Source organism: Cynocephalus volans, chromosome 4 (genome assembly GCF_027409185.1).
Source record: "Cynocephalus volans isolate mCynVol1 chromosome 4, mCynVol1.pri, whole genome shotgun sequence".
NCBI classification, from domain to species: Eukaryota; Metazoa; Chordata; class Mammalia; order Dermoptera; family Cynocephalidae; genus Cynocephalus; species Cynocephalus volans.
The window spans coordinates 79,079,786-79,106,903 of record NC_084463.1 but is presented as its reverse complement, the minus strand read 5'-3'; the positions used below and the strand labels follow the sequence as shown (position 1 = coordinate 79,106,903).

At 42.6% G+C, this 27,118-nt stretch overlaps 1 protein-coding gene across 3 annotated transcripts in view; it reads left to right on the top strand.

Annotated features, from left to right (window-relative positions):
• AMOTL1 (angiomotin like 1) overlaps positions 1 to 27,118 on the top strand; it is a 167,051-nt gene that overhangs the window by 99,665 nt on the left and 40,268 nt on the right. For all 3 annotated transcript variants that reach the window (XM_063092389.1, XM_063092387.1, XM_063092390.1), the window contains 3 exons: positions 4,605 to 4,896; positions 11,950 to 12,094; positions 13,337 to 13,426. In XM_063092389.1, the coding sequence (XP_062948459.1) occupies positions 4,605 to 4,896; positions 11,950 to 12,094; positions 13,337 to 13,426 (527 nt within the window). The remainder of the gene's footprint in view (positions 1 to 4,604; positions 4,897 to 11,949; positions 12,095 to 13,336; positions 13,427 to 27,118) is intronic.

The following is a 27,118-nucleotide window of genomic DNA, read 5'->3' as shown; positions in this document are numbered from 1 at the left end:
CTTCTTCTAGGTTTTCCAGTTTGTTAGCACATAGTTGTTAGAAGTTGTCTCTTATAATCTTTTGTATTTCTGTGGCATCAGTTGTAATGTCTGCTTTTTCATTTCTGATTTTATTTATTTGAGTCTTCTCTCTTTTTTTCTTCATTAGTCTAGTTAAAGGTTTATTGATTTTGTTTATCATTTCAAGAAACCAACTCTCTTTCATCAGTCTTTTTGTCTTGCTTTTTAAATCTCTAATTCATTTATTTCTGCTCTGATCTTTGTTATTTCTCTCCTACTGATTTTAGGTTTGGCCTGTTCTTGTTTTTCTAGTTCCTTGAGGTGTAATGTTAGGTTGTTTATTTGAAGTCTTTCTTTTCTGATGTAAGCATTTATTGCTATAAACTTCCCTTTTAGAAAATGCTTTTGCTGTAGCCTATAGATTCTGATATGATGTGTTTTCATTTCTTCCTTAATAATACACTATTGAAGGTTTATCCATTCTTTGAAAACCTATCAGGCAAATATGGTCTAACTTGCTCCAGAACTTAGGGACTAAATCAATTGACAAAAATTTATTGGGTGCTAACTCGGTACATGTCATAATTTTCTATCTTTAGAAAACTTGCATGCTAATAATTAGGAGAAAAGACACACATGTATGAAATATTAAGGTATATTGTTCTTAAATAGAAATTTAAGAGAACAAATAACATGACATAAAGCCAGGGGAGGTAGGTTGTCAGGAAGGTGATTTGGGGGAAGTTGTAAGTTTGGAGGAAAGAGTTGGGTGCTGGGAGTCGGACTGCGGAAAGCGTTGGGTGCAAATGCTGGGAGTCGGACTGTGCACAGCATGGTCCAGTTCATTGATGATGGAGGACCAGCCTGCAAAGCTGTTTTGTCTCTTAGTTATGACTCTTTAAATCCTGTTTTTCATGCATTACTATGGACATGGGGAGAAGGAGCTCTTTCAGTCTTTCTCCGATGTATTTAAATAATTGGTCATTCTAGTGGCAGGTGGAAAAAGGTCACTTCCTGTGATGTTCCATGGCTCACTGGGTTCCTTGAGAAAGGAGTAGGACCTGTTGTTTGACCTCCTGAGCCTGTATTGTTTCATGAAAATATGGCTAATGGTGCCTGTGTTTGTTTTGGTGAGGATGAAGCAAGGTGATGAAATGTGGTGCCTGGCAGACAGCATAGACCCTCAGTAAACGTTAGTTGACTGCTCTCTGTAGACAAGACATTAACCTATGAAAAGAGAATAACACTGAATGCTAGCTATAGTCGAAGAGAACAACCCAGAGGCAGGTTTCTAGCCCTCATGCTTCCCCTGAGGCCATTTGAAACTGTGAAAAGTTCTGGTGCTTATATGTGTGGGTGTGGATCGTGGGTATGATGGTGGCTCAGACCCAGGCACAGGTGTTAGGAAGCCAGGAGCAGAGGGCAAAAGGGTGGCTGCCTCCTGCCAGCACAGGGAAGTAGTGAGCTGCAAGGACTCTGGAATCAGAAAGCCCGGGCTGAAATCTCCTTTATGTTCCTTTCATTTCTGTTTTATCTGTTCCTAAACTTTGCACATTACCATCCTGTGCCTCGTTTTCCTTGTCTTTAGTAGACTGACAGTGATGCCTATTTTATAAAGGTCAACATGAGGTGACGCATGTAGCAGTGGCTGGAATGCTCAATAAATGTTAGCCATAACAGAAAAAGTCTACTGGGCTTCTCAGGAAGGCAGTGCTAGGCTCTATGAGGGGCTGTGGGGTGCAGTGATATTAGTTATAATAATGGTGATAACAGTTAACACAGGATATCTAGTAAACTTGCTCTCTGACTTCACAATCTGATGGGAAAATATGCTCACAATTAGAAAATTATAGTGTAGAATTCTATTTGCAAGTAGTTTCTCAATGAATGTTGACTGTCATCCCTTTTCCTTTTTCTCTTTGTCCCCATTGCTAGGAAATATTTCTCCTAATAGTGGCCATGAATTGCATTATCTTTGCAAGCTGAGGATAGGCTGTCCCATAGCACCAGTGTGATTTTGTATGAAATGTTCTTGTTCTCTCCTGACATTCTTTCCTTTCATTTACACTAAGCCCAAGTCTGCCTGCACCTGCACGGAGCTTTGAGCCCACCAGCCCCAACTGGCTGAGTGGTAAGGCCAAAGAATAGGAGCTTGCTCTCCCGCCTGCACGTCATCTGTCATCACAGGTGCTTATGAGCATGAATGTGTAACTGAGTTATTTGTAAGGCCAGTGCTCTCTGTTTGATGGAAAACGTCTCATTTTGAAAAAGTCTGTTCTTTTCTGTCCTGTCAGCTGGGCAAACATGCTTTTTCTGCATTCTCATGCCACCAATGATGATGTAGACTGCCATCAAGAAAACACTGTCACCTGATTTCTGCCTCTCTTCTTGGTTTTTCTTGTAATTGTTACCTAACAGAAAAAGATAAGCCTGTCATTGACCATAGGTGACTTACAAATACTGGAGTTAAATAAATGTTAAAACATGGAAGCCCCTCCTTAAAGCTGCCCCGGTGGGGTGGGAGGGGGAGCTGTAGACTCATCTGTGCCCACCTCCATGTCCAGGAGACGACTGCGTTTATCCCTTGCATTGGGTGAAGTATGAAGGGAATAGTTAGGAGTGAGAATGGGTGTCTGTCTTTGAATCGAAGGCAGTGGTATAATTTGTGGTATTGTGGCTCTTGCCAAGGTAACCCCTTTCCATGAAAAATGCATTGTAGGATTTAGCCAGCCTGCATGAGACACTTATTCAGTAAGAGATCTCTGGGGTTTGAGGTCCATGCCCGACAGGAGTTCCTGTGACCTGTGGTGAAAGCTGGGCATTGTGAATGGGACTCAGGGACATTTCACTCTTACAATGGAGTCAGACCTCCTTGTACACACAGAATGACATGTACATTCACACACACATCAGCATGGCAGGGGCACAAATTTGTCAAAATGCAGAAATGTTTTGTGTTTAATGAGATGGCCCGGTAGTTATGCAATAGGTGTGTAGAGAGAGGGAAGTTTACATCTCCCCACTGACAGCATTCCTTTCTGAAATCTGAGGACAGGAGGAAGGTGATCTGTACAAGCAGATCTGGGATTAGTGTAAAAGAGGGAGAAAGAGTGTTGGGAGAGAACAGGAATAAAAAATTGCATTGAGCTTCATGGTTCCTCACCTTGTCTGGGGAACTTCTATCTCAGTTACTTTAACACAAAATGGAGGGGGCTCCTAGACTGAGGGCCTAAGGAAATTCAGGTGGGAAATACTTTCTAACCCAGTACTCTTAGTTACCAAAGCAAGGCCCGAAGTTAGTTACTCCATTAGGATCTGCTGGGTTTATTTTAAGGTCATGTTTATGAAGGTCTGCAGATCCCTATAGGGAGGGCTAAGGTGACCCTTGTCAAATTTTTTTCTAGAGTTTGACATGTGTGGGAGTTGGCATTCAGAGGAATCTTGGTTATTAGAAATGCTTACAAAATGAGAGATGTGGAGGCTCACAGGGTACATAAACATTCCAGCATATATACTTAACAGGAAAATATAAGACCAGGCGATCTCACTGGAAAAATGGAGGTTGTAGCTCTGAGAGCTTTGGCTATGGATGGCCACAAGTTATGGAAGGTGACGTATGTAACTGTTACTGATTAGAAGTTGCTGCATCTCCAAAGGACTTGGCCCTTTGATACAGAATACAGATATAGATACCCCTGCCATTTGCATAAAGCCCAGAATCTAGGAGTAATTTTTTATTTTCCCCATTTTCTCCCCATTTACAATATATACGAAATGCATCCAAATCCCCTGATTGTTTCTCTTCTGCTGCTACACTGCAGCTCTCACCAGCCCTCTCCTAGAGCGAATGGAGGACTTCTTGTGCTCTAGCCGTGTGCATCTCGTTCCCTGCAGGCTACTTGGGTGATGGCAGGTCCTTTCTGGCCTCTGTTTGCATCAAAGGGGAAGCCTGGCTTGGGCTCACGGGGGTCCCTGCCTGGCTCTGTAGCCTTATCTTGTGCTGTTTGCCGGCTCTGCCTATCCCCACTTGCTTTGTTCCACTTGCTTGTGCTAGTGCTAATTCTTGCCCTAGGCCCTGTGCACTAGCTGATTCCCCTTCCTGGAATACTCCTCCCCTCCACTTTTTTACCCCCTGCATCCAAACCACTGGTTCCTGCTTGTCTGTGATTCAGACCTCTGCTTCTTGGTGACCCCTTCCCTGACCTCTCAGTAGGAAGCAGCCTCATTCATCCCTACCACATCACTGCACTCCTTTTTGATATATTTTTTTAAATACCTTTTTGATACCTTTTTGGTACCTGGCTGTCTGTATATTGCTTGCTGGCTTGCCTGTGTCCTCTCCCCTAGAATGTAAGCTTCTGAGAGCAGAGACCTGCTGTCTTGTTCACTGGATCCCCAGTAGCCAGAACACTGCGATTCACAGGGGAACACAAGAAATATCTGTGGAATAAGCGGCTGAACTGCTGCGCTCGACCTCACGTTGGGAAGTGCACTGGTGACCTCTGGCCGTGGCAGATATCGACAGCGCATCGAGTACTGTTGGGGCTCCCATCGGGCATCCACCACTTCCCGGGGGTCTGATTGCTGGTCTCTGTTCCCTGCAGCCGCCCATGCCAACTCCCGTTCCCGTCGACGGTGCAGCAGCACAGCCCCATGTCCTCCCAGACCTCCTCCGTCAGTGGACCGCTGCACTCTGTCCCCGTGCCGCTTCCGCTGCCCATGACCCTGGCGGCCCCACAGCCCCCGCCTGCCGCCTCCCCCAGCCAGCAGCTCGGGCCAGATGCATTCGCCATTGTGGAGCGAGCCCAGCAAATGGTGGAGATACTAACAGAGGAGAACCGGATGCTTCACCAGGAACTTCAGGGTTACTACAACAACGCTGACAAGCTCCACAAGGTATGTGACTTCCCGCGGAAGCGGAGGGAGGAGGCGCTCTGCAGGGAACAGAGTTCTTTACCTGCTCGGAGGGGTAGATTCGCTGACTTACTCACCAACGTCTGACTAGGTCCCTTCTTATGGCAGGCACTGTGCAAGGCTTTAGGGAGACAAAAATCGATACGACCCAGTGCCTGCGTTGGAGTAGCTTACAGACTAAAAGGGAAGAGTGTTGCAAAAGCTAATACCTGCAGCAGAGTGTGAAGGGGCCACAGTAGGAACAAGGGCGGTGGCCCTTGATCTGAGACTCAGAGACTAAGTAAGAGTTCCTCAGGTGGACACGTGGTAAGTGAATAAGAGAACACAAAGAGTAGCACAGAGGAATGAATTGACAGAGATTGAGCTTTTCTTTAAGTCTGGGAATCTTAGGCAAAAGCCTTGTGATTGCTTTGTTTATTTCACTTGCTGGTCTCTGCAAAAAGTAGCGTTGCCTCAACTCTAGAGGTCAAAAGTAGAATTTACTGTGTGCTTTTGGTATGTTTGTGACTTGTCAGGTGGGAGATGCTGAGCAATTTCAGCCTGTGTAATTATCGTGGGAGTATTGGAATGTATGGCAGCTTCCTTCTTAGGGCTTATGATAAGAGCCAAAGTAGATAGGAGAACATCCAGCAAGAGTAAACTGTTGCTGGGCAGCGATTTCACAGAGATCCACACGTCGGCATCTGACATGTCGCAGGGAGGAGGGAAGAGGTGAGAGGCAGAAGTAATGGGATATTTTGAGGTAGGAGAGCCACAGGGCACTAGTGTTTCCTTGCTGGAGGCATGGAGGCACGTGTGGTTGTAGTGATCTTAGAAGGGTCCAAGGGCCTGGCTTTGTTCTTGGCAATAAGGGGCTTTTGTAAAGAGAAAGGGTAGGAATATCAACCCTACCTGACTACAAGAGTATTGTCACTCTAGCTCCATTTGACAACTAATGCTCTTTGCTAGCCTTTTAGTGTTCACTATTTAGTATTCAGTCTTTTTGCTGGTAAGGGTTTCAGAGTAGGAGGCTCCTCTCATTTCCCAAGGGCTTGCAGTAAAAAGCTGGGAGCAGTGGATTTGATGGCATGAATGTTCAGATGGAATCTGCCCCAGCACATTTGTGCGGAGCTTACACTGAAAGGGTCTGGAGCTCCCTGGAGTCAAGACCAGACTTGGCTCAGGGGTCACTGGCTGCCTTTATTGGAGGGGAAGAATGAGCCAGAAACAAACAGGGGCTGCCTGAGATTGTGGCCCTGCTCCCATCCCCCACTTAGAAGTTGGGGAGCAGGCGTGTTGTCTCCTGGCCTTTGGCCTGTGAGTCGCTGTGCAGGCCCAAGCTTGCCTCTGCCACCTCCCAAGGCAACTTCTTTCTTGGTACAGGCTGAAAATTGGGAAGGGCCAACTCAGCATTTCCTGAGAAGAAAGTATTTTTTCTTCCCTAATGAAGCTCCATGGCAGACATGTCTAGGAGCTCCACAGATCCACCTGAGGGCAGAGTTTGGTGCTGGGTCTTTTCCATGGATATTTTTGAAGAGTTACAATGATGGTACAAAAATTAGGAGGTCTTCTTGTTATTCTTCATTGACTTTTTAATTAATATATACTTTTTTTTTTTTTTCTTCTTTTTTGGCTGCTGGCCAGTATGGGGATCCAAACCCTTGACTTTGCTGTTATGACACCACGCTCTAACCAACTGAGCTAACTGGCCAGCCCTGTATATACTTTTTTATTGGCCTATAGCACACATGTTTTTCTAGATTTTAATGCACATGTGTATTTTGAAAAATAAAATCACTGAATCTCCCAGTGACTCAATTTCCCTGCAAAGAGGATGATTCTTAAAATTTATGGCCAAAAGGATTTTGATAACTTCTGAAAAAGGAGACAAATGAAAAGCCATTTCTTTTCTGGAAACCAGAACTCCTTCAGTCCCTTGGATGCTATAAATGGTTCTATAAATACATTGTCTGTCATTGGTCTGTCATATGTCAAGCAGAACCGTCAATGTAAAACCTCATATTTTGATGGATACTTGCCATAGTCATCACTAGTTCTGTAGCTATTCTCAACAAATGGAACCAAGAGACACAAGAGTCGCATGGACTTTGTGGTGTAACAGTTCGTGCCGTGTGTTCCGAGGTCATCCTAAGCCCAGATCTTCCCTTGCCATCAGCCTCACAACGCAGTTTTTAGAAGCTGCTTAAGCTTATGTCTGGGGAGAGTGTGGTCGAATGAGGGACAACTTTGCTTTCTTGGTGATGATAGCTGCTAGTTCCCCTGGCATGGATTTGACCCCTGCTTTGGGTGGGCCTGCTGTTTACATTGTAGAATGTGACCAGGCTGTGCCCCCAGTATCATCCCGTTGGAGATCCTCACAGCATTGGGAGCACTTTGGCCCTCACTGTAAGGGCAAAACCAAAAATAGATGAATTTTTAATTGCAGAGCTTAGCTTACGTATACTGTGCCAGGAACACAGCAGAAAAGACCAACTGAATTCAGAGACTACCAAATCCCAGACTAGATATGAAGACCCTTTTCCCAAAGAGGCACAAGGTGGTGATTATCACGGTTAATGTTGGAATGATGGTTGAGAACCCCCAGAAAGAGCTGTTGTTTTTCAGTTTTTCCCTTGATTACTCATTTTGCTTTTTTTTCCTACCAGTTTCCCTGAAACTTAATTATAATGGATGGAGTTTCAATAGGACCAGACTGTGGGCTGTTGAGTGGGTTGGCCTCAGAAGCCATCAGGGAGTAGATGGATATTTGAAGGGAAAGGGCCAAACATTTATGGTTACCACAGGCTTACTTTAGTGAAGACCCTCTTCTTTTGTGGGCAACACAAAGTGGCTTTGATCGGGCAGTCTGTGGCTTGCACAGTAAGTTTTCTCTGGTCCTGTGCATCCTTAAGCTGTGCATGTGAAGGTGCTCAGGGAAAAAGACAGATCTGGTGCTTGAGATTTTCTTAGGGCCTTCTCTGCCCATTTGCTTTATGGCAATAACATCAGTGGAAGGTATGCAGGGCTTTCTGTTCTGCTCATAGTTCTGTTTCTGGGACATTGAGTGCTTCTCTGTGATTGCAGGGGTTCTCATGGCCCAGACTGAGAGCTCCCTGAGTCCTGGGCTGGAAGGAAGGACGGGAGTTGTAAAGGCAAACCCTATATTCCCTGCATAAACTATACTCAGAGTATGAACTGGCCCCAATGGTTTTTATACAAAAGCCAGCCTGTCCAGCCTTCCCTTCATCTCTAACAAATGTCACAGAGGTCTAAGATGTTGTGGACATGGAGGGTATGAAGAAGGTGTGGTTCTTGCTCTGAAGGAGTGTGCAGTCAGAAATAATAGAGCTTTAGACTTAAAATTCTTAAAATGATTCTAGTCTCACTTCCCATGCCTTAGGAATCCTTGTTTCATGTCCCTGAAAGGGGGTCATTTATTTTTTCACTTGAATGCTTCCAGAGAAGAGAAGCTCACTACTGGGTAAACTGCATTTCTGGAAAATGTAGTTGGGAAATTTTTCCTTAGGTTGAGTCAAAATCTGCATCTTCTTAACTTCCTAGAGTTTAGCTAGGAAGCTCTGCCCTCTTTAACTACACTGAAGGAGACTAATCTTTCTCCACCTGTATTAGTCTATTTGTGTTACTATAACAGGAATACCTAAGACTGGGTAATTTGTAAAGAACAGAAGTTTATTTGGCTTACAATTCTGGTACAGCTGTGTCTGGCATCAGCCTCAGGCTGCTTCTGCTCATGATGGAAAGCGGCAGGGCAGCCGGTACAAGCAGATCAAATGGAGAGAGGAAGCAAGACGGGGGAAGTGCCAGGGTCTTTTAAACAACCAGCTCTCGTGGTAACTAATAGAGCAAGATCTCACTCATTAATCCCTCCACCAAGGGAGAACACTAATCTATTTATGAGGGATCTGCCCCCTTGACTCAATCAGTTTCCAACACTGCCACATTGGGGATCAAATTTTGACATGTGTTCTGGGAGAACAATACATCCAAACTCCATCACCACCATTGCAGCTATAATTTCTCATGGGAAGTATATTGTGCTGAACTAAGACCCTGGCCCTTTCTCTCTGGGTACCTTCTAAGGACATAGCTATATGCTGATTCTTGATTGCTTTTAGCATTTGAGATACTAAACTATGCTGTGGTAGGGATCCGGAAGTTTCCTTTTTACATTGTGCAGAGGGAAGTTCTTTTAGTGAAAAAAAAGATCCCATGATCAGGTATAGTTGATCAGTGCCCAAGCCTGTATTTAGGAGTTATACATTTAAAGATAAATCAATCAGTCAATAGTTTGTTATGAACAGGGCACAATTCTTGGGGGGGGGGGGGTAAGGGCTATTTCTGCCTTTTGGGAGTTAACTGTCAAATCAGAGACACAAAATGCATGTGCACATGAGAATACCACTCAGGTGACTACAACAGAGAAAAATACTATAAAATCAGATCAAGGGAAGGTTCCTGTGGGTGGTGGTGTTAAGCAAGACTGCCCAGTTGTCCTGGGCTTGAAGGATGAGCACTACTCCCATGGTGGGCACCTGAAGGGTTTATGGTGCTTTTGGCTTCCTTAGTAACTGGATGATGCCCTGTGGTCTTGAAGAGGACTGTCCCTGCAGCATGCCCACCTGTCTGAAAACAGAGGCTACCTTTTATAGACAAAATTAGCATAGAAATGGTGGTGTGTTTTGGAGTCATGTCTTTTGAAAACGAAATGAAAAGGAAGGAGCACCATTTGCGGTAGTGTTATGAACAGGATTCAGGACGTGCTGTTCTCTGTGCTGCCACGTTACCAACAATTTGTGATATCTTTAGAAGAAACAGAAAGGCTTTGTTGAAATGAGCAGATCATGGAAGAACCAACTCTGGTAAAAGGAGGCCTTTGGGAAAATAACGTGTAGCAAAAGGAGCCTTGATATTCAGTCTCTTGGCTTTAGTCTATCTCCTGGGTCTCATGCCCTGCCCCTCCCTCTGCCTGAATGCTCCCCTCCTTTAGCCCTGTAATCTTCTGTTGATTTCCCTAAGTGGTCTCCTCTTTATGCCTTCATCTGTCATCGGTACACCAATGACACCACAGACACTCTCCTGACTTTCAGACCTTTATCTTCATCTGCTAACTGGAAGTCTTTGCTAGGATGTTCTGCAGCTCCTCAGACATAGTTATCTCCAAAACCAGACTGGTTTTCTTTTTTCGGTAAACTTCTTTCTCTTATAATCATTTATCTTGGTTAAGTCTTATTATCCCATCTTCTAAGCCATGAATGTCTACATTGTCTTTGTCTTCTCTCTCCCTTACCGTCCAGATCCAGTCACCAAGACCTGTTGATTCTACTCATTAATGTCTTTGCAATTTGTCTTTAGTCATCCTAGTTCAAGCCCTTGTCATCTGCACTGAACTGTTTACATTAGCTTCTTACCTGGACTTCTCTTCTCCATCCTTCTCTTCCCACTCCCACATTCCAACCCCATTCTTTGGTTTTATTTCTATAAAAACTCTGATAAGATCTAAGTGCCCTTCTGCTTATAACCCTCTCCTCCCCAGTGCCTCCCACTAGCCTATAATTCTTCCTTGCCAGTAACCTAAAATCCTTCCTTTCAGCCCCAGCTCCTTCCACTTCCACCTTCCTCTCACCCCTGGACCACCTGTAATGTCACAGACATGCACTTACATCCATGGTGCTGTGTCTTGGCTCGTGCCCTACCTTCTGCCTAGAATGCTAAACGCCTTTGACCTTTTCTTTTCTGCTCTGCAAATTCCTGTTCATCCTTCAAAACTCACTTTATGGCATTTTCTCTGAAGTCTTTTGTAAAGAAACCCCTTCTTACCCCTGCGAAATTAATTGCTTTATCTCTAGGCTGTTGGAGCATACCACTTCCCACTCTTATCACACTGCATCGTAGAGGTGTGTGCATCGGGTACAGGCCAGCTTAGACTCTGAGCTCCTAGAGGCTGGGAGTTGTCTTACTTATTTCTGTATCCCTGGCACACAAAAGAGTTTCTGACACATTGTAAGCAAATAATGAATACCTATTAGGATATGTATTGTTTATAGGAGTCTTGGAAGGGACTTTTTGGTCAGGGCAATCAGGATTCAGAAAAGTAGGTGCCAAGCTACTGGTGACATCGTTGTTCTGGGGATCGAAAACATGGTTCCACTGTTCTGGTGCTTTCAGCACTGTCAGCTTTGGCTCTGATTCTGACTTCAGCAGCGGCCCACCAGACTTCTGGTTTGCAGGCACTCTTGCCCAGTCTTTATCTTTCTTCTGCATTTATGTTACACAGCAATAAAATAGGATTGATTGATATCTTCTTCAAAAAACACACTATTATGTAACTCCTGTAATAAAAGTTATAGGTACTTGTTATAGCTTTATATGTGCCATAGATTAAATAAAGGCTTTCCTGGTTACAGTCTCAATTTAGTGAAATTAAAAAAAAAAAAAAAGATTTTAATCCTGTATCTATCAATTCCTGCATATACATAGGTTTTTTATGGTACATTTGTTTATGCTTAGGTACATGCCTTTATGTTGATAATTTCATAGACAAAGAGGTAAAACTGCTAAGTAATGAAGCTTCTCCTTGAGCGAATTTTATGTTCATTTGGAGATGGGTAGGAGGTCTCTGGAGAGGACATTGTACTTGGGGTCTGGAAATTTGGGTTCTAGTTGTAATCCTTTAATTGTTCTATAGTTTAATATTTTCTTTATGTTAACTGGGAATAATAATAGATATAAATTGCCATACAGAAAATGAGAGGTTTAAGTTATATTTAGGTTCACCTCTTCCTCATATCGGTACAGAGAGACTTTTACAAGGTGACATCAGATGGTTCAGCCAGACTTGTGAGCCTGTTACTTGCAGGATCCTAAGTAGCCCTTAGAGGGAAGATGCAGGGATGAAATCAATTACATGAAATTTGAGATGCAGAAAGGCTGCACTGAAAATTCAGCCTTCACACCTGGAATGTCAAAGAATGAGTATTACTAAGACACCAGCATGAATGTCAAAAGTCCCATATTAATGCCAGTTCTTTTTTTTAGTTTGAAAAAGAACTTCAGAGAATTTCGGAAGCCTATGAGAGTCTGGTCAAGTCTACCACCAAGCGAGAGTCTCTGGACAAGGCAATGAGAAACAAACTGGAAGGCGAGATTAGAAGACTTCATGATTTCAATAGAGACCTCCGAGGCATGTTCTCTATCCTAAGCTACTGGTGTAGCTAACAGCCTGACTTCAGAGCCAGATTGCTTTGCCACTGGTGCTTTCTACCTGTGTTGGATAATCTTGTAAATTCCAACCATCTGGGGAAAGGGGGTGGCGCTCAAAGAGGAGAATTGTTCTCTTTTGCCTTGGTTGTCGGTTGCGGCATTGAGCCTTAGAAGTGACACCCTATATATATGAGTCTGTGAAAGGGAGGGAGTCTGTATGCAGCTCCTTCTTGCTTTAAAAGTACTCAACAGTGATTCATGACTGTTTGAATAGGAATACTTAAAAAGACCAATTTTGGAGGCACAACCCTTTCCACATCAGGCTGAGTCATTTGGTAGCATTCCTTGAAAGCCAGCACTTAACAATTGCTAGGTGTAGTAGAGAAGACAGAGCTAGACATATGTTTCTCCTGGGAGGAAAAAGCCCACAGTTGTGAAAAGAGTGACATATATACTCCCTGAAAGACAGGAGCAACCTGCTGCAGGATATTGGCAACCTGCAATGTGCATGATGGTTTGACCCACACAATTTTACTTCACTCTCAGTCAGCCAAGCCATTTTCAGTTGCCTCATATGTCCAAACATTCAGTGTGCTGGTAGTCCCTAGCAGATAGAGCCTACCTTTTATATTACTACAAATCCTTTTGTGGTGGGTATTGTATATGTCCAGTAAATACTTCTTGAGCTGATTATTTAGTTGAATAAATGAAGACTGACCAAGTGGTTTGAGCAAACATGGAACTCACTGTTTACAATTTTTATCAGTTAGGTCATTTTGACTTAAAAAATTATTTAATCTTTTTTAGTTTTTTGATTCCAGTATACACATAGCGATCACTGGCTAAAATAAAGGGCTGGTCAAGGTTAGACCAGGGATGGGTTTGAGGCTAAGGAGACTAAACCTCTTTGTGAGGACTTCGAGTCAGAGGTTTGCTGGCCTTGGAATCAGTGAAGTGGTTTTTGTTAGAACCCGCCCTGAGCTATCCACTGCTGGCACATACCCTTTGGCACTGGGTTGCATAGATGCAGCATGGCATCTAAAGACTTTGCTTTTGACATTTTGGAACATAGTTCTTATTCTTCCCCAATAATAGTTTCAGTTTTGGGCTCCTGCCTGAGTGTCTCTTCACACCCAGCTCTTGGTACCCATTTAACTTCTCGGTTGGGTGATGTCTTGAATCCATACGCATATCTTTTTAATCATTTCCTCTTTGTTCATAGATCGACTGGAGACTGCCAACAGGCAACTATCCAGCAGAGAATACGATGGGCATGAAGACAAAGCTGCAGAGGGGCATTATGCTTCCCAGAGTGAGTCTCCATGTTTATCCTCACATTGGTTCTTTTTAAAACTGGGGGGCTGAGGGAAGAGTCATTTCAGTTTTAAGTAGGTTTTGTGCTGTTTGCTTTTTGTTTGTTAATTTAGCATATAACCTATTGCTGAGGCCCTCCTAAGTCTGCCAGATACAAAGCCGAGGTTGATGTGTATTAGTTCAGTAAAGTTGATTCTGCCCTTCTGACCTACCGTTTCTCTCTGTTTCTATATAATACGTTCCAGGGAGTAGCAGCATTACAATATTTCCTGGCACTCACTGCTTCAAATCCTTTTTCTTCAGGAGAGGGAAGGAGGCCTAGTGGTGGGGTTTGATTCTCTTGGCAGGTTTTGTGCTTGCATAGAGTGAGAGTTCGAGACTGGCTGCCCCTTGCCAGTGTGCAGGCCATCTAAATGATCACATGATGCATCTCTGTATTAGTCCATTTCTGTTGCTTATCATTAGGGAAATGCAAATTAAAACCATATTGAGATATCACTTCACCCCAGTTAGACTGGCTGTAATCAAAAAGACAGAGAATAACAAATGCTGACAAGGATGTGAAGAGAAGGAAACTCTCCTACACTGTTGGTGGGACTGTAAATTAGTACAACCACTATGGAAAACAGTATGGAAGTTTCTCAGATAACTACAGATAGATCTACCATACGATCCAGCAATCCCACTTCTGGGTATATACCCAGAGGAATGGAAATCATTGTGTCAAAGGGATATTTGCATTCCCATGTTCATCACAGCTCTATTTACAATATTCAAGATATGGAAGTAACCTAAATGTCCATCGATGGATGACTGGATAAGGAAATGTGGTATATATACACTATAGAATACTACTCAGACATAAAAAGGAATGAAATTCTGCCATTCACAGCAACATGGAAGAGCCTGGAAAAACTTACGTTAAGTGAAATAAGCCAGGCAAGAGTTAAAAATACCACATGTCCTCACTCATAAGTGGAAGCTAAGAGAGAAAGAAGGAAGGAAAGAAAGACCGCAGTGGTGTGTTGGACTTGGAAAGGGAGAAGGCCTGTATAAGGTTGCAAGGGGCTGGTGGGGGGAGGGAGGTCAGAGATTAATTGGGTGGGGGACATGGGGAATAATTGCAGTTTGTGGTAATAAGCATCCCAGTACTATTGATCTGACCGTCACACCCTGGATACAGGTGGTGAAGGTCAGCTTTGTACCCCATGAATATGCATAATCAATAAAAATTTTAAAAAAGGAATGAGATTTATTTCTTACAGTTTTGGAGGCTGGAAAGTCTGAAGTCCAGGGAACACATCTGGCAAGGGCTTTCTTCTGTGTGGGAACTCTCCACAGCAATGCAGGGTATCACATGGCAGATGGGCTGAGCAAGAGAGCTAAATTTGTCACTTGCTCTCCTTATAAAGCCATCACACCCACGCCCATGACCACCCATTAAGCCATCAATGGATTAATCCATTCACAAGGACATAGTCTTCATGATTCAATCACTTCTCAAAGGCCCCACATTTCTGATATTATAATCGGATTTCCCACCCTCTTGATACTATTACAGTGGAGATCAAGTTTCCAATCCACGAAATTTGGGGGAGCATATTAAACACATAGCAATCTCCATACATGATATTCATTTCCAGAAGCCGTTGAGCCCATTTCAGCCAGTAACAGTGAATAATGGAAGCCTCTAGGTTTATTGAGAGAATATTTTATTAATTTTACCAGAGGCACATGATAGACTCAAATGGATTTTGAGAAACCATTTCAAATGGTTGATCAAGGTTTGAATTTTTGCAAATTCATTGCACAAGCCAGAAATTTAAAAATCCAAGTGTCTTTTTTAAAGCTATTTAGAAAATTGAATTTATGTCCATATCATAACAACAGCATTATAAGTGCTCACAAAGTAAAGAAAATTCAGTGCAACAAAAAGTAATGTATCCAGGTACTGGCCATTCATCTTACAGTGGTGGTATTCTGACATGTGGGTTCCTCAGTGCAGCCCTACATTTTAAAGGTTGGGAAATTGTTGGTTAAATTTTCTAATTTCTAATACTGTTTGGTTGGTTTTATCCCCCGTTGGTCCCTCCAAATTTACTTATGATTGCGTTTCAGTTATTAGTCCTAATTTCATTTTTAAATTCTATTTTTGGCAAATGGACACTTGTGCTATCTAGGGCTTTTGCCTCAGATTCCTTTGTAGTCTTCTAGTTGGTGATTGGCCTGTGTTCCAGATTCACATAAAAAGCTTTATCAGCACCTTGAATTACTTGATTTTCTAACAAGATTTATCTCTTTTTATGATGCACTAGACTTACCATCTCCTCTGAGCTTACATTTGAAAGATGAATCATCTGTGCCATTGCATTTAGATTATGACACATCACTTTTGGATGACTGTATGCCTAGGCAGAGTGAGTGTCTTTGAGGCAGGCGTGTCGGCAGTGCCAGTTTTGTACACTTTGCTGACGCTCTGGCTTCTTGTCAGGCGGTATAATTTGATCACTTAGTTCAGGTTGGAATGGAAAAGTCAGTGAGTTTCACCTGATGGGCATTTGTTCTGGCCTTCCAGCCCAGGCTGGTGCTGATGGAATAATAGGGTTTGGTGGTGTGCGTGAGTTCAGAAACATTCCTGAAGACTTCGACCTTTTGGCTCAAAGCTGAAACATCAATAATCAGGCAAAAAGGCCTTTCCAGCTTTACAGGGAATGATTTGTTCCGTGCATACATGCTCCACTGTGTTCTAAAGGCATAAACAAGACAGACCAAAGGCATTTTTCTGTACTTAAAGGTATCTCAGTGTTGATGTGTGATGTAATTGAATCTAGGCAGGACATTTGAAGCAGGTTTAGTAACTGGATATCTGGTAACTGATAACCAATTTTCTCACACTTCATCTTTGCAGGACACTTTGTACCTTCCTCACTGCTTTTTAATTATTTGCATTAGTTTTTTTCTCTCTTGGTGTGACTGAGGGATGGACTTAAGATGTTATCTCAGATTTATCGACAGGTTTATTTCTTAGTGAGTTGTAATGTTCTTTTTTTTTTTTTTTAGCTTGTCCTTCACCATGTATGTTGTAGATATTTTTCCTAATTTTTAAAAATTGAAATGTAATTAATTATACTGACTTGTGGAGTACAGAGTCTAGTACCAACACCTGTCTACAGTGTGCGATGATCAACAGGATAATTAACATATTCATCGTTACAATACGTAATTATTTCTTTGTGTTGAAGACATTGGATCACCTTTCTTCTAATCATTTGATAACATGCAGTAAATTATTGTTTATTATAGATGCCTAGCTCGACCATACATCAGTAGAGCTTATTTTTCTTAACTAGCTGTTTTGTGTCCATTAACCCATTTCTTGATAACCTTCCTGCCCCTCCTCTTTTCACATCTCTAGAAACCACCGTTTTGTTCTTTACTTTTGAAAGTTCAGCGTATTATTGTGATTGTTTGTTTTCTTTTCTTTCTTTCTTTCTTTTTCCCCTCCCTCCCTTCCTTCCTTCCTTTGCTCCCAAGTATGAGTGAGGACAGGCAGTATTTCTCTTTCTCTGCCTGGCTTATTTCACTTACCATAACTTTCTCCAGGCTCATCCATGCTGCTGCAAAGGACAGAATTTCATTCTTTTCCATCACTGAGTAGTATTCCATTGTGTATATATACCACAGCTTCCTTATCCAGTCATTCATTGATGGAGATTTAGGTTGGTTCCATATCTTGGCTATTGTAAATAGTGCTTTTAATCTTTGATTATAGTGTTCTATATCTTACAGAAGATTTTTTTAAGTAACCATATTAATGCCTTTTAGGTTTTATGTCAAGCTACGAAATGCTTTTTATACTCCAAGATTAAAATAATATTCATGAATGTTTTCTTCAAATATGAGTATGATTTCATTGTTTGCAAGGTTTATATTTTGGAAGCTAGCTTGGAAGGCAGAGTAGAAGAGAAATTCATGAGGGACTAACCCAGAGGAAATTAGTTAGCAGGTATTTTGCTATCTGAGCAAGAGATGTAAAGGTCCTGAACTAAGGCAGTAGAAGTAGCGATGGAGAATAAGGGACAGGTAAGCGAAGGACAAATTAGTAGGACTTGGTGACCAAATGAATAATGGCAGTGAGAGAGACAACGGGATGTGACTAGAGCAACTAGATGAATGGTCACCCTTTACCATTAAAATGCAGGAGGAGCGGGTGGGGATTAGATAGTGAGTTAAGGTTTGAGCGCATTGAATCACCTCAGGATGTGGTCCCTTTGCTCAGTGAGCAGCGATAAAAATAGGTACAGAGATACCCAGAAGGGGTCAAGCTTTCATTTTAGCTTATGGGTACAGAACAGCAGGCATGAAATACTTCCTCTCTTCATAGTTATTAATGTATTCCATTATCTGTGTATTCTTTCAGAAACCCTATTATTAGAATAAATTTCAAACTCCTAGTAATCATAATTATAAATATTGCCCACTCAGGAGGAACCATCCTTTTCAAATAAGTCTTTTGGGATTCTCGTACTTGGTTAAGAGAAAGGCAAGACGACATAGCAATAGTAGTGACATCTCTGGATAGTACCTGCAAGGAGCTACAGCAAGGTTGTGAAGCTCCTGACAACCACCTTTGCCAATGGAAAAGTCAGAAGAAAGGGTTAAGTAGAGAATAATGTGCTTAGCTGTTTTGCTAGGTGTTCACGTTGAAGCTAGGAGACCAGGTCTAAGAAAACCCCAGCAACTCTTGCAGTACGAGTGGTAGGTGGGACTCGAAAGCTTTCTCAGTTAATGGAGAGAGTTGGTCCTTCCTGGCCAGATTTTTTAATTTTCCTTCTGCCCAGGTAGTTTTCTTCTAGAAACTGAACTCTGCTCTTAAGTTGGAGCCTGATGAAGACCTTGGTGGACTGCCGGGGTGGTTGAAATGGACATTAAACAAGACTGGTGTGTTCCTTTTAGTCACAAGATTTGTCTGTGTTAAAAATCTTGGAGAATTAAGTGCATAGGGGTTTGATGACTTTGAGGAAAATTTTACCCCTATCACCTGATGGTGTTGCAACATTATCTTTGGAGTAATTCAAAATTTTGTTTATTTTCTGGTTTTGCTTGTTTATTTTTCCAAATGTTTTTATAGCTTATAGGATAGAGATGCCAAAGCCAGATTGCTCCTGAAAAACAGGGCCTCTGGCCAACTCCTGTTTGGCCTGCCTGTGTGTAACTGGGTCTTTTTTGTCCTTTAACTTAACTGAGGTTCCTGTCTTTCCCATTCATTTATGTCACACACACACACACACACGCACACGCACGCACACACACACACACACACACACACACACACACACACTCTCTCTCTCTCTCTCTCTCTCTCTCTCTCTCTTTCTCACCAGAGGTAGGTTACTGTCTGCTAAAGGCAGGACCCCTAGGAATGTCTCTTACCATTCTTTGCTATGTCTTCTCAATCAGGGAAACTTTTTTTAACAGTTTCTTTCTGAAAACTGATAACTGTGCAGAATTCTCATTACCTTTAGGCCAGAAAGCCAAAAATAAAATAGTAGATGTGGGGAAACTGTACTGGAAGAGATGAAATTTCATTTTATTGGGGTTTTTAAATAGATATGTCAGGGCCTTGTTATGTTCTCGGATTGAGTGGGACCTGATTAGCTCTGGCATGCTTGTGTTATTTCAGGGTAAAACCAAGTCTTTTTTTAAAGGATGCACAAAAACTTACCTCTGTCCCTTTGAGATTTTCCAGGCACTCCAAGTTCATCATATCTGGTTAAACTCAAGTTGATGTAAGTTTGATTCTGGCTGTTAAATGGTCTGCCTCTCAAAAAAAAAAATGATTTCTCGGACATTCAATAATTTGTTTAAAACAACATATTGATAAATAGTGGGTGTGAATGCATCAGAACTATGTGGATTTGATTTCCCTTAAAATTCTTGTGGGTTTAAACATTAATGGAAAAAAGGTGTGGGGCCGCATTGTTTTAAAAATAACAATAATTTGCCATTTTCAGTGTATCGTGTAATCGTCATCTTACCCTTGAATCTTATTTTAGGTACTTTAGTTTTCTGTCTTAAAGAACATAAAAGAGACTAAAACAATTTCCTGAAAGAAAATCCCTCTGGATTTTGTATTTCTATAACATTTTATGTGAACCACAAAGCAGAAATTACAATGACATAAACATTTATTGTGTTGACCAACATAGAGCATAAAGAAATTATTCTGTATCCTTACTGGGTTTCATTACATCAGATGTTAGGCGTTTCTGTCAGGTGTGATCAGAAAGGATGGCTAGATGTTGTCACTTGTGGGTGCACTGTTTTACGTCCTTCTCTGTGGAGGACCAGGATTGCAGCCGCTCCTGACTCCAGGCTCCTTGGTGCAAAGCTCCTATTATAGCACTTACTCTACATTCTGTATGGTCATGAGTTATTTCTGTCAATCTCCTCCACTAGATGGGTGAACTATAGTTCCTTACTAGTATTCGTACCAAGTACTCACTAAAACACCTTGTATAATTATGTACCTGGCATTCAATAAATGTTTATTGAGAGAACTAACAACAGTGAAAAATCCTAGTACCAACAGGCTTGAAATTCTCTTTATGTAGCATTGGTATCAAAATGTTCTTTTTAATTCAATGTCTCCAGTCATGTTGGGAGGCACCCCAGGTTATCCTCTGTTATATCAAGGCATTGGGCAGAGTTATTAAAAAAACTACCAGCAGAATAGAAGCAGTTAAAAAATACCTAAATTTATTTTTTTGCCTTCCTTCCTCCCTCTTTTTTTTCCAAGTAGAAGAATACTTGGGTAAGGAAACTCTTTCATTATAAAGAATAGTAGTATTTCTCCAGAAAGTTGATAATTTAGCCCATTTCTGGTTCCCTTGATTCCTTCTCTTTTACTCTGTTGTGGATATGCTGTAGGTGAGAACTGTCTGTGGTATATAAAGATACTACAACCAGCCAATCCATAGACCATGCCAGACACCACAGATTAGCACTATGGGCAGAGAGGAAGAAATTCTTCATGAAGCCTGCCAGAGTGGTATCATTTTGTTCAAGAAAATTGTCTTCCTTAAATTAACTGATTCTCCTTAAAGATGACCTCTTCATTTAGTAGGACTGTACAATTTTTAAAAAGTTTTGTAAGCATAGGCCTTAGCAAATAGTCTTGGAGCCGCTGCATCTTCAAATTCCCAGTGTCTCACTATCATGCTCATTGACCTGAAGTTAAATGCTTAGTCTCCCTACACTTCTATCTTTTTTAAAGTAAAAGAGGAATAAATCGCCCAGTTTAGCTAACAGAGCTCTGCGGGGTAACCAGTGATAGGAAATGTAAAGACGACTTTATAAAACACATGTTTCTGCTGCACTCCTTCCTGCCTCCCTGCGTGTGTTTCATCACTCACCTTATCTGGAATGACCTGCCAACTTTCAGGCTAGGGAAATGGGCCGTGCTCGCCGTGCTCTCAAGGAATGCCTGTGTGGCTTACTGAGCCTGGCTGAATTTGGAAAGCAGAGCATGTGAGTGCTTAGGCCCACTTGATCAACCTTGACAGACAACACTGAGAAACTTCAAACCTGCATGACAACCAGAAGCGCACACAGTCTGCAGGGCCATCTGTTCATGTTCAAGCAAATCTTCTCCCCAAGTGAGAAAATTAATGTTACTCATTTTCGATTCAGTGAGGCTCTGATTTCCTGTCCTTAAGGAATGGAGCTGATGGAAGAACTGTCTCTTGGTCATGTGTTGGTGTCTGGTCTCTAACAAATGAACATGGATTATGATTTTCACAGTGTTGATTTTAAACTTATTTATTTACTTGGTGTTTCTGATACAAGGTTGAAAAATCAAGCATTGTAAACTTTTTTATGGTCCCCATTCCTTGCGCTGTGTAGCTAGATAGATGGATGGAGCAAGCACAGACTGAAAAACATACTGAAATCCATTTGCATATCATGTGGCATCAGGGAACCCTCACTTTCCCTAGCAATTCAGAATTAGAAAATCCATGCTCAGGCCTCAGCTTAAATTAAATGGCAGTTGCGTAGGGAAGACTTTCTGAGGTAGGGATTAGATCTTCCTTTTCTAGACTTCCCCCAACACCCTGTACTTTTTCCTTTGTCCACAGTCATCACAACTGTAAAGAAGTAACTGTTTGGATAATCATTTTCTGTCTTCCCCCACTAAAATGTACACACTCTAAGGGCAGGGTGCTGGTCTCTCATCCTCACTGTTGTAGTTCCAACCCGTGCATTTTTTAGAACCTGGCTTAGCATCTGGCACTTAGAGGCATTTAATAAATATTTGTTGGATGTCGAATGAAATGATGATCGTTATCATTTATTTAAACAAGCAGTACAGGCTGCATACTATGAACTAGCTGTGTTCTAGCCACTGGTAAGCAAACTCTTTCTATTAAGGGCCAGATGGTAAATAGTTCAGGCTTTGAGGGCAGCAACTATTCAACTCTGTCCCTGTAGCCCAAAAGCCACCATAGATGATCCGTAGACACACGGGTGTGGCCGTGTTCCAACAAAACCTTATTTACACAAACAGGCCAGTTTGCAGACCTCAGCTCCAGGTACTAGTCATGGAAGGGGAAGAAGATGAAGGAATCCCAGCAAAAGTAAAAATCATTGAAGGAAGACACAAAAGAAAAAACTGCAATTTCCCTAGGTCTTATTTTGCAAATTGCCTTAATTTTATAAATCAGGATATAATCATTTTCTTTCTTAATTTCATCATTTTGGAAAAACTGAGAAAACTTAGACGCGTGGAAATGCAGTCACAAATCTTAACTTACCCATTGAGGACCCCAATTTAGCTAATGATGGAGATAGTGCAGGGCAAGACTCCACCTGTGGTTAACCATGACAGTTAACTGCCTGGATAGTAAGGTCTTCGGGGTACCTCTCCCAGTGGTGCCATAAATTCCTACCATAAGCGTCCTACTGTGAGACATGGTTGGCAGATCTAGATGTCAGCTTTGAAGAGCACCTTAATGGTTACAAGTCTGAGCACCAGCAGTGCACATGTGTTCTGAACCAGAGTGGCAGTGTCTCCAGAGGCTGTTGATCTGCTGGTTACAAGTTTATCCTCAAGTGGAATTGCAAGTTTGCTCCCTGGTAATATCTTTTGGGTCCTAGTTCACACCAGCCTGGGCATGGTCATTTAACAATGGTAACACCTGCCGACGCTCGCTGAGCACTTACTGTGAGCCAAGCGGTATGATAGCCTGTCTAGGTACATTGTCTCTTTTAATCCTCCAAATAACCCTTTTAGGTAGGTGTTAAAGGTATTTTACAGATGAGGAAACTGAGGCACAGGGAGTTTAAGTAACTTGTCCATAGTCATAAAGCTGTGAATGGAGCAGACAGGTTTTGAACCCAGGTCATTCTGACTCTGGAGCACAAAGTCATACTAAACTGCTCTGCTGTGGGGAAGCCACCTCCTGTGGAACAGGGTGGTGGAGAGAGGTTGGGATGTGAGAGGTGACAGTGTTGAACTCCCAGTGATTTTAGAGCACGTTGGTGTAACACCGTGTTCTACAAAAGAAGAAACTGCAGCCCAAAGAGTGATCAAGTGGTTTGCCCAAGGCCCTGGAGATGTTCAATGGCTAAACCATGACTAGAGGAGTTTCAAGATGGCGGCGGCTGCGGCGGCTGGCGCGGAGTAGCTGAGGTGGAAAAGGCGGCCACTGGGCCTCAGGCAGCCGGGAAACTTGTGGACCTTCCTCTGGCCATCTCTTAAGGGAGGACTGCTGCTGCTGGCTGGTCGTGGGGGCTCAATGCCACTTTGCCCCCGGCAGGAGAGGCTGCCTCATTTACAGGCAACAGCTTTGAAGTGTGGAGCAGGAAAAGAACTGATTCTTAGCTGCAAAAGCGAGTCTTGAAACAGGGAAAACGGCGCCAGGGCTGCTGTGGATGCAGCCAGGATCCCGGAGGCTGGGGCCGCACTGAAGGCGGCCAGCTGCCCTATTCAGGATTCGAGGTTTCAGGCCGGCATTAAAGAAGATTCCTGGGAGCGCCCGAGCGGCGCCGCGACTGAACAGCCCGAGGCGGCAGCGCCGAGAACACGGAAGGCAACAAACCAGAGACAGAGCGAGCGCCCGACCTGGCACAGCACTGTGAGTGATCCCTGGCACAGCTCTGTTCGGGGGGTGGATGCCCACGCGGCTCCCCGCCTGCACCACCAGGCCACTCACTGCCCCGGGGCTGCCTCCATTTTCCCAGGTGCGGGCAGCTCCGCCCTGCTCGGCCATCACTGAGCCCATTTGCTTGGCCTGGCGCGGGGCTTTCCGGACCCTGCGGGCCGGCCTCCTCTCCCACTCCCTCCGCGGTTCTCTGGCGGGGCTGGGGGTGTTGGGCATCCCAACCAGTGTTGGGAGGGCTAGGAAGTACGGGCGGGCCGACTGTCACTCCACCACACCCTGGACTCCGCCCCGGTAAACTTCCTGTTACTGGGAGGCAGATACCATCTCTGCGACCACCAGTTTGGAAAAAAAGCCTAACGAATTTCTGGTTGGGAATAGTGTGGTAGGAGAGTTCCCAGGTCTGCTTGAAACTGCCGGAGAGCAGGCTGCAGGCAGGCACTAGACTAGGTTTATACCGGGGGGATACAAAGGTGAACAAGACCCGAGAAAGATCTACACAGTGCTACAAAGGCACCCAGAGAGACCGGTCGTCTGTGCCTAGCAGAAACGTGGTAGACTTCCTGGGCGAGGTGGTGCTGAGCAGGGTCTTGAAGGCCCAGCTGATAGACGAGGGGTGCAGAAGACACACCCCAGCCCAGCACAGTGTGCACAGAGAGGGGAGACCTGCGGCGAGGGAGGCGGAGACTCGACAGAACCCACACACCCGGTGGGGTCGCCACTGCACGATCTAACAGCCTGGGCCAGAGCACACGGAACTGGGAGAAGTCCTGTACAGAAAGTGAAAGCTCAACAGAGATCACACACCCTGTGGTACGTGATACACCAGCCCAGCAGAGTACAAGCTGACCAGAAAGGTGGATCCCCGGAGAAGCCCAAGACCCGAGGCAACCACACACACAAGACACTAGAGGCCAACTGAGCAGTCACGGCGGGAGCCATACCAAATTGGCAACCACAGCAACATCCTAGTTAGTCATTAGTCTCAAACCGGTGGACTGTGAAACCCCCTGCCACAATGAATAAACACCAAAAAAAAGACACCAGAAATACAAAAAATCAAGAAAGTACACCACCAAAAGTTAATAAATCTCATACTCTAGATCCTATAGAACAAGAAGCCCTTGAAATAACTGACAAGGAATTTCGAGTGATAATTCTAAGGAAACTGAATGAGATACAAGAAAACTCAGCTAGACATCATGATGAAATGAGGAAAAGTATACAGGATCTGAAAGAGGAAATATACAAGGAAATCAATGTCCTGAAAAAAAATGTAGCAGAACTTGCTGAACTGAAGAAATTAGTCAGCGAAATAAAAAACACAACGGAGAGTTTAACCAGCAGGCTTGTCGAAGTTGAAGAGAGAACCTCTGAACTTGAAGATGGGCTGTTTGAAATAACACAAGCAGACAAAAAGAAAGAAAAAAGAATCAAGGACATGGAAGAAAATCTGAGAGAGATATCAGACAACCTCAAGCGCTCAAATATCCGAGTCATGGGTATTCCAGAAGGGGAGGAAAATGGAGATTCCATTGAAAACATATTCAACAAAATAGTGGCAGAAAACTTCCCAGGTATAGGAAAAATCACAGATCTTCAGATCCAGGAAGCTCAACGATCTCCAAACGTATTCAACCCAAAAAGGCCTTCTCCAAGACATGTCATAGTCAAATTGGCAAAACTCAGAGACAAAGAGAGAATCTTAAAAGCTGCAAGAGAGAAGCGTCAAATCACCTATAAGGGAGCCCCAATCAGGTTAACATCAGACTTTTCATCACAAACCCTAAAAGCTAGAAAGGAATGGGATGATATTTTCAAAATACTAAAAGACAAAGATTGCCAGCCAAGAATACTCTACCCTGCAAGGCTATCCTTCCGAAATGAGGGGCAAATAGTATATTTCTCAGACAAACAAAAACTGCGGGAGTTCACTACCACAAGACCACCCTTACAAGAAATCCTCAAGGGAGTACTGGGTTTGGTTCCTGAAAAATAACTACCACTGCCATAAAAACCTAAGAAAAATCTAAACCCGATAGTACAATAAAAATGGCATTCATGAAGAGAAAACAAGCTAACAAAAACACTATCTACAACCTAAGGAACCAACAAACGAAGAAACCAAACAGTAAATCAGAAAGCAAGGAACAAAAGACACCTAAGACAACCAAACAACCAATAAAATGCCAGGAATAAATCAACACCTTTCAATAACAACTCTTAATGTTAAAGGCTTAAATTCCCCAATTAAAAGACACAGACTGGCTGACTGGATCAAAAAGCAGGACCCAACTATATGCTGCCTACAAGAGACCCACCTCACCCATAAAGATTCACACAGACTAAGAGTGAAAGGATGGAAAAAGATTTACCATGCAAACAGAAAAGAAAAACGAGCTGGAGTGGCTATTCTTATATCTGACAAAATAGACTTTAAACTAAAAACCATAAAAAGAGACAATGAGGGACACTACTTAATGATAAAAGGACTGATCCATCAAGAAGACATAACAATCATAAATATGTACGCACCGAATGTTGGAGCAGCCAGATTTATAAAACAAACTCTATTAGACCTAAAGAAGGAAATAGACACTAATACCATAATAGCAGGGGACCTGAACACTCCACTGTCAATATTAGACAGATCATCTAGGCAAAGAATCAGTAGAGAAACACAAGATCTAAACAAGACTCTAGACCAATTGGAATTGGCAGATATCTACAGAACATTCCACCCAACAACCTCAGAATATTCATTCTTCTCATCAGCACATGGATCATTCTCCAGGATAGATCACATATTAGGTCACAAATCAAGTCTCAATAAATTCAAAAAAATTGGAATTATCCCATGTATCTTCTCAGACCACAATGGATTAAAACTAGAAATTAATAACAAACGAAACTCTGGAAACTATACAAACACATGGAAATTAAACAGCATTCTACTTAATGACATATGGGTCCAAGAAGAAATCAAGCAGGAAATCAAAAAGTTTATTGAAACTAATGAAAACAATGATACATCATACCAAAACCTGTGGGATACTGCAAAAGCAGTATTGAGGGGAAAATTTATTGCATTAAATGCTCACTTCAGAAGAATGGAAAGATGGCAAGTGAACAACCTAACACTTCACCTTAAAGAACTAGAAAAACAAGAACAATCCAATCCTAAAGTTAGCAGACGGAAAGAAATCATTAAGATCAGAGCAGAACTGAATGAAATTGAAAACCAAAAAACAATTCAAAAGATCAACGAATCAAAAAGTTGGTTTTTTGAAAAGATAAATAAAATTGACAAACCATTAGCATGGCTAACAAAAAAAAGAAGAGAGAAGACTCAAATAACAAAAATTAGAAATGAAAAAGGCGATATTACAACTGATTCATCTGAAATACAAGGAATCATTCGAGACTACTATAAACAACTATACGCCAACAAATTTGAAAATCTGGAGGAAATGGATAAATTTCTGGACACACACAAGCTCCCAAAACTGAACCGTGAAGACGGAGAAAAT